Here is an 8266-nt window from a genome sequence, read left to right as displayed (position 1 = left end):
CCCCTGCATGGGCAGGGACACCTCCCACCAGCCCAGGCTGCTCCAATCCCCATCCAACCTGCCCTTCAACACTGCCAGGGATGGGGCAGCCACAGCTTCCCTGGGCAGCCTGGGCCAGGCTCTCACCATCTTGGCCTCCACAATGTGGGATGGCTCCTCTGAAGATCTCAGTGGCTTCTCAGGGTTTTCTTCCCACATTTAAACATGTAATGCCCTGAAATAAGTTGTGTAGAGCCATTTCCTCACTCCCTTTCCATTTTGGAACAATTGACTTCCAAGATGAATGATTGAGATAATTTCTCTCTGCAAGTCACTTGGAATGAATGAAATCAAGTGTTCATACCCAGTGTGAATGATCACACCCTGGGGCCTGAAATCCTTAATAAATTATGAAGTGTTGAGCACTTCTACCAGCCTTTCTCCCAGTGTGATGGGACAGCTGTTTGTGTCCCTGTTCCTTTCTTCCAAGCCTGCTTAACCTTCCAATCTCTTGTCTTGTGGGAGACTTTTCTCCTTGCCAGCCAACAATGAGCTGAAAACTGCTTTTCTTTTCAAACCCTGCATCAATCACAGGGGCTTAAATAAATGAGCTGTTTTGCTAAGCCAAGCACCTTTGGAACAAGAGCAGCCAAAGCAACACCACCTCCCTGCTTCCAGCTGGCTGCTCCACCAGCTGCTCCACACATTTCTGGTTTTAATAAAAAATGTAAATAAAGCAGGAGGATTCTTCCAGCCCCCTGGAGGTTCCTCACACTGGTCACGTCCCCAGTTTGTCCCAGTGACACGTGGATCTGGGGCTCCAGTTGTTATCCTGCAGCATCTGGTGGGTGCCTGATGGCAGGAGATGTTCTGCAGCCTCTTGGAAAAGTCAGCCTGTTATCTGAGGAATTTTGCTCCCTGGGATGTGCTCAGGAGGCCAGAAGGGAGTGTGTCCTTTGTTACCCTGCTTCTGGGCAGCAGCTGTGCTGGGTTTCTCTTGTCTCTGGGCTTTGGGTTCCCTGGGAGGAGGTGACTGAGCGGAGGTTGGGGGAAGGGATGGTCCATGTTGTGCCCCTGTCAGCAGGAGGGACCTTGTGGTGCAGCAAAAATGGTCCTGATTGTTCAGGCAACAAAACAAAACCCCCAAATTGAAAAAAAAACAACAAACAACACCCCAAAAAAACCCCGAAACAACAACACCACAAATTCTCCAGGAAAGACACAATGAGTAGAGAGGAAAAAACCAGCTGTGTGGAGAAAACTGTTCAGGGATGGAAGAATCAGGACCTTCTGCTGTGATGGGGAGGCTGCATTTGTAGACATTTTCAAGCAGTGACTTTCCCAGCCTATTAAGCTTCCCAGTCCAGGACCAAGTGCTGCTCCTGGACAGGGAATGTTTTACCTCCGTCAGCTAAGCGGCACTTGGTCCTGGACTGGGAAGCTTGGCCAGGTTCACAGCTGCAATAAAACTGCTGGAAAAACTCCAGAATTTGTTCAAAGTCATCATCATCTGCTGTGGGGTTTGTGTTCATAGGCTGGAGAAAGTCACTGCTGGAAAATGTCTACGAATGCAGACTAATTTTTTGGGGAAGGAAATGTGCTGATAAACTCTGGTGTTTTTAGATTCTTCAGAAATGTTTTCTGCCCAGCTTGCATGGAGAAACTCTTGAGGTGAAAAGCCAGTTGATGAGCTGAGCCCTTTTTGTGCAGCCCCCCCCCGGGCAGCCCCAATGCTCTTTCGCTTCTGCTTCTCCCACCTCCCACAGCTGCTGCCAGGGGTGACAAAAAGCAGCCAGGACATTCTGTGGGTCACACTGGGTGTGTTTAGTGGCCACCTGTCCTGGGGGCCACGCCCCGCTGACTTGGTCTGCTTGGGTTTTTAGATGTTGCATAATCTCATAGGGTGGTTTGAGTTGGAAGGGACCTTTAAGATCATCCAGTTCCAACCCCCTGCATGGGCAGGGACACCTCCCACCAGCCCAGGTTGCTCCAAACCCCATCCAACCTGCCCTTCAACACTGCCAGGGATGGGGCAGCCACAGCTTCCCTGGGCAACCTGGGCCAGGCTCTCACCACCCTCACACCAAACAATTTCCTCCTCATGTCTCACCTCAATCTCCCTCCTCCAGTTTTAATCCCTTCCCCCTTGTCCTCTCCCTCCCTGCCCTTGTCCCAAGTCCCTCCCCAGCTTTCCTGGAGCCCCTTCAGGCACTGGAAGCTGCTCTCAGGGCTCCCTGGAGCCTTCTCTTCTCCAGGCTGAACACCCCCACTCTCCCAGCCTGTCTCCAGACAGAGCTGCTCCAGCCTTCCCATCATCTCCATGGCCTCCTCTGGAGCAACAGCTCCATGTCTCTCCTGCGTTGGAGGCTCCAGAGCTGTTCCCAGTTCTCCAGGTGGGGTCTCACCAGAGCAGAGGGTCAGAACCACCTCTGCACCTGCTCACTCTACATCTCACTTCACAGGCCTTGATCAGGGGTTCTCTCCATTGGGTTTTCTGGCAGGTGGGATTGGAGGGTGTGTTTAGAAGGTGTTTGCACTGATGTTGTGTTTCTGCCTGTGACAGGCCATCCGGATCATCCGTGCCGTCCTGGAGAAGTACGGGACCTACGAGAGCTTCGAGGTGGCCACGGGTGGGAGGCTGCTGAGCAAGTGCCAGATCTGGGCCATGATCCGAAAGTACATGCAGAAGGAAGGCTGCGTGGGAGAGGTAAATCCACCTCCTGCCTTGATCTCCTGGAAAAGGCAGCTGCAAATTATTTCTTTTCTGATCAAAAGGACTCGGATGAAGAAGTGGTTTGGGTGCAAAGGGGAAACTTTGCTCCTCTGAGCTGTAGTGTCCTTTCCTCCCCAGCCTGGCTGTCCTTGCTGTACCCTGGCTTTAGGGCATGGGTGCTGGTTCCCCACCAATTTCCCTGCATTTTTTTCAGCTTTTATCTCCGTTTTATGCTTGGGAGAGTGAGAGAAAGAGAGAGGAGGAGCTGCTCTGCCTGCATGGCCCTGGGGAGCCTTTTGCTGAGCTCTCAGTTCCTGCTGGGAGCAGTGGTGTGGCAGACATCACCAACAGCTGCCTTCCCAAGGCATTTCCTGCTGGCTTATGGTGCTTTGAAACCCCAAGCTCTGGTTTAAGGCTGGGAATATGTGGTCAGGATATGAGAGGAGCCATGTGTGATGGAGGGGGGGGAGGTTCAGGATTTCTTTATCTGGTTTCTCCTTTCCCCCAGCAGCATCCAGCATGGCATGTCCCACAGCTCCCGTTAAAGGGCTTTTTCTTCCCCCTTCCCACCAGCAAAGTGTGGGCAAAAGGCCTCCACCCTCCTGGGTTCAAGTGATGAGAAGGATTTCTGGACCTGGTTCTGCTTTTTTTGGCTGGGTGGGCTGTCTTCTGCTGTTGGCTGCAGGGCTGAAGGCTCCCTCACCTCAGCCTGGTGACCAGACTGTTTTTCCCAGCTCTGATTTGTCCCCTTTGTCTCCAAAGTTCATCACCAGCATTCCCCTGAGGCATCACCTTGCTCAGTGATTCCCAGCAGGTTTTGTGCCTGTAAAACCAGGAGTGAGTGGTTCCCTGAGGTCCCACCTGGCCTGGGGACGTTCCTCCTCCACTTCCCTTGGTCTTCCCTGATCTCTCCCAGAGATGTCTTGGATTTGGCACCTTGGTCCTCCTAAACTTTGTGTAGGACAGAAGGGATCTCTGCAAATCTCTTTCTGTCCTTCAGTGCCCAGAGCCATTCCCACCCCCCAGCCTGGTTGCTCCACAGTCCAGCTTAACAGACCTGCACTTGGGACTTGCTGGCTGTCCTCTACCTCTAATTACATTAATTGATTAAATTAAGTTATTTTGCTCTTCTCTGTTCATCTAAACCCGAATTGAGCCCTTGCTGGGCAGAAAGCCCATCTTCTTCCTTACATATTGGTGAACAACTGGCTTCCTTCCAGCCCTGTCTAATTTTCCCTTTGCTTAAGGCAACCCAGGGTTCAACAATTATGGTTGCTCCTCGACAGGGCCCTTGTATCCAAAACTTTTGTTAAGTGCTTGTAAGACCATGAAAAAGAGTTGGTTTGCAGGTTCCCCCTGGTTCCAAATTGAATTTCTGGGGAAGAGGGAAGGGTTTCATGCAGTGATGTTGGCAAGCTCTGCTCCTCACACAGAACAAAAACTTGCTGAACCTTGAGCATTGCTGATAACAGAACTGGGAGGGGTCAAACTTGGGTCTCCCTCCCCACTCCTGTGTCTGGAATTCCTGACTTTCACCTGATCTGTTCTGCTCTGCCATTTGTCTCCCTGAGATGTAGCAAACGACAACAAAAGGAGAGAAACTCCTCTGCTCGGCCCCAGTGAGACCTCACTTGGAGTGTTGTGTCCAGTTCTGGGCTCCCCAGTTCCAGAGGGACAGGGATTTGCTGGAGAGAGTCCAACAGAGCCTATGAGGATGATGAAGGGACTGGAACACCTGCCTGAGGGGGAAAGGCTGAGAGACCTGGGGCTGTTTAGTCTGCAGAGGAGAAGACTGAGGGGGGATCTAATGAATGTCTCTCAATACATGAGGGCAGCAAGAAGGCAGGACAAGCTCTTGTCACTTGTGCCCTGGGACAGGACGAGGGGTAATGGATTCAAACTGGAGCCCAGGAAGTTGCACCTCAACATGAGGAAGAACTTTTTTGCTGTGAGGGTGACAGAGCCCTGGGACAGGCTGCCCAGAGAGGTGGTGGAGTCTCCTTCTCTGGAGCCTTTCCAGCCCTGTCTGGATGCCTTTCTGAGTGACCTGCCCTGGTTTTGGTCCTCTCTGGCAGGGAGGTTGGACTGGGTGATCTTTGGAGGTCCCTTCCAACCCCTGACATGCTGTGATCCTGTGACTGTGCTGCCTGCAGGCAGCTGCCCTTTGTCCCCAGTGCCAAGGGGTGAAGGCAGGATCCAGCCCTCAGGCAACGTGCTGCTGGGTAAGTATTTGCATTATCATTAACTTTGTGTCTTCAAAAGCTTCTTTTTTGGGATCTGAGCTGGAGATCCTGAAGCTCTTCTGCTTTTCTTCTGGCTCAGGATCAAGCTGATGCTGCCAGAGCTTGGAGATCTCCATAGGGATTTCAGCGAGTTCCCAGCTGGTGGCAAAGAAACCCCTGGCTCCTCTGGTAAGTGCTGCACGTGGTGGGATCAAATTGGGAAAGAAAAAGGAAAAAAAGCTGTGTGTTTGTTCAGTCTGCCTCCTGTTCCAGCAGAAGGTGGAAAGACAACACTTCCCACGGTTTGGCTGAACTCCTGTGGGGCTCAGGATGCTTTGGGGGTTGTTGATGCTGTGTCTGTAGCCACCTCAGTGACCTGGTGAACATTGACTTGTCCTGCAGCTTAAAACCCTCCCAAATAAGATAAAAATCAGCACTTTTCAAGCCAGAGCACTGTTGTAAATATCACTTGGTGCTTGTTAAAGTAGGTTGTAGCTTCAGGAAAGCTCAGCCCTGGTCGGATGCTCAGGTGGGTAGGAGCAGGGAAGATGCAGTGTGGGACATGGGACATGGCAGAGGAAAAAACAAGGTATTTGTGTTATGATAAGTTCTTTTCAGGGGTGGGAATTAAGGTGCAATGGGAGGGGAGAGCTGGAGGTCATCAGAATGGCAGAGGTGAGCTGTGTGGACCATGTTTGGAGTCAATAAAATCAACTTTAATAATCAATACATTAACTTTATTGAGTTTATACAATATTTCACCTGCCTGGGTTGTTTTCAGAGGTGGCTTTTGAAATGGCACATGGGAAACCTGAGCAATTCAGGGGATGCTAAGGGAGCCCCAGCCTCCCACAGGGTAGCCCTGCTGGTTCAGGGACCTGGAGCTGCTGGATCCCTGTCACCTCGGGATTGAACCTGGAGGAATCCAGGATCAACAACTGAAAAGGGGGAAAAGTAGAGAGGGGGAGCCCGGGGGTGGTATTTTTTTAACAGGTTGAGGGAAAGCTGGTTTCAGAATGAGAGCACTTATCCTAGGGCAGGAGTTAGTTTTTCTGCATCTAGTTTCCTAAATTCCAATTTATTTGGGTTTGTTTTGTTTTCATACAGGGGAGGTGAAGCATGACAAGACAGCAGGATGTGGTCTTGGCCCTGTGGAGCATTCCCAGCCTACCAAGCATCCCATATCCTGGAACTGGAGCTCCAGATGGCAACACATGGGCTCCAGCGCTCCCAGTTGGAGCTGCAGGTTGGGCAGTGGAGCCCTGGGGACCTGAGGCTGTCCCAGTGTCCTGTCACCACCTCCGTGCTGCAGCATCTTCCAGGGAGGAGAAAAAGGATGGAATAGATTCCTCATCTTCTTTCTTCTGCTTAAAACTGGCCCCTGGCTCTGCCCTTCCCACATCCCAGGATTTCAGCCTTCGCTGCTCCCATTTGGGATGGCTGTGTTGGATGTCCAGGATATATTCCCATCACAGAGCTCACCTAAGAGATGGGAATTGCTTAATATCACCCCAAGACCCAGCTCATTTGTGCCTCCTTCTTCCTGCTTGTGCTGAAGCCACGACCACCCCTGCCTGTCCCAGCCCCAGTTGGGGCTGTTGGCAGAAGCTGGAGCTGCCCTGAGTCTTCTCCCCCCGTGGGAGCTCCACGGAGGTGATGATCTTGCTACAAACTAAACCTGGAGCATAAAACCAGTTGAGTTTGGATCAGTTCCAACCACAGTTTGTCCCAGGTCACCAAGATCCAAGGCTTGGAGCTGGAAGGATTCTCTTTCACACTGGTATGTTTTAATCCAGGTAAGCAGTTGCTCTGTGAGCATTTTGTGCTGTTTTTTTTTGCCCTGCCTGCTCTGTCCCGTTGCACTTGTGGCTTTAATAACAGCTCTGCACAAGAATAAATCTGGGTTAGAGCAAACCCTTTCTGTCTCCTCTCCTTTTTTCTTCTTCAATAAGAGACTGGAATTGCCACGTGGGCACATTTTCATCCTGAAAAGTGTCAGCTGTGGAATAATAAGATGTTTTTTTACAGTAACATGGATGTGGTGGAAGGATTTTGAGATGAAATTGGTGCGTGCCTGAAGGTCCTGGCATGGTCAGAAAATGTTGCTTGGCTGGCATGTTAAGTTTGGTTAATGCAGAGCAGCTCTCTCAGCTCCAGCACTTGTGGTAGCCAGGATTCCAAAAATAGGTGTTTTTTTTTCATGGATGATGACAGTCCTTGGTCCTGTGTGTGTGTCACCCAGTTCTGTTGTGAATCGCGTCCGGGACAAGTGGTTCCTGCTGCCAGGGGGGGTTGGTGTGGATCCATCCTCAGGGCTCGTGTCTTGGAGCCTGGACAGGGACAATCCACAGTCCATGAAAATGAAGCCAGAGCCTTGGTTCTCACATAAGATGTTTCTTGGGAGGGTCAGGAGGTTGGGACCATAAGGAAGCAGGCGCTGTTGGTTGGAGCTGGATGGATTTGGTGATGGAATTCCCTGTGCCGTGCCGTGGGAGTGGGCAGATCTCCCAAGGATGTCCATTGTCTGGGGCCACCAGATGGTGCAGAGCTCATGGGAACAAGCTGGGGGTGTTGCTGGAGCTGGGGGGATGCTGGTGGGGGTGGTGTTGGGTGCTGGAGCTGGGGGTGCTGGAACCAGGCTGCCCAGGTGGCCACTCAGGTTTGGCTGCAAAGAGATGGAAGTTGTGATTTCATCCTGTGGGATCATCTCCTGCCCCTTCCTCCTGCTCCCACCATCTGGGGTTTCTCTGTGGAGCCGCAGCACAAGTTGGTGACAACGTGGCAGCCTCACCTGTGGTGTCAAGGCTTCTTCTGACCACCCACCACCCTCTAAACATTTGCTTAGAGCTGAGATTCCACTGAGCAGCTCCTGGTGTGGCCATGGTGACACCTGTTGCCTCCTTCCCCTGCAGGTGGTGGTGCAGCTCACGGATGACCTCCTGTCACAGGCAGTGATGATGGTGGAGGACAGCAGGCCCACCCTGGCCATCAACCTGGCTGGAGCCCGGCAGCACTGGCTGGAGGGGATGCTGCGCCACGAGATAGGTCAGTGGGGTGCTTGGGGACAGCCTGGGGTTCTCACCAGGGGGATGGTTTGGGGGCTGTGAGGGCCATGGGACAAGAGGATGTCCCCTGGGTGCTGCAAGGAGGGGGCGGCTGCTCCTGGGTGGATTCCAGAAGAGGCTGAGGCCACCTGAGTCCTGCTCCACCTGGAGAACTGGGTCCAGTGCTGGGGTCCCCAACACAGGAAGGACATGGAGCTCCTGGAGAGAGTCCAGAGGAGGCCACAGAGATGATGGAGAGGGCTGGAGCAGCTCTGCTCTGGAGACAGGCTGGGAGAGTTGGGGTGTTC

At 52.3% G+C, this 8266-nt stretch overlaps 1 protein-coding gene across 1 annotated transcript in view; it reads left to right on the top strand.

Annotated features, from left to right (window-relative positions):
• Window positions 1-2539: 2539 nt before the first annotated feature.
• The window catches only part of KIAA0895L (KIAA0895-like ortholog), a gene marked incomplete at its 5' end in the record, with an annotated part of 8852 nt that continues 3125 nt past the window's right edge, over window positions 2540-8266 (top strand). The window contains 2 exons of the mRNA XM_010007846.1: window positions 2540-2686; window positions 7827-7959. Coding sequence (XP_010006148.1) covers window positions 2540-2686; window positions 7827-7959 — 280 coding nt within the window. The remainder of the gene's footprint in view (window positions 2687-7826; window positions 7960-8266) is intronic.

Source organism: Chaetura pelagica, unplaced genomic scaffold, assembly GCF_000747805.2.
Source record: "Chaetura pelagica isolate M959 unplaced genomic scaffold, ChaPel_1.0 scaffold911, whole genome shotgun sequence".
Lineage (NCBI taxonomy): Eukaryota > Metazoa > Chordata > Aves > Apodiformes > Apodidae > Chaetura > Chaetura pelagica.
This window is presented reverse-complemented; position numbering and strand designations above follow the sequence as displayed.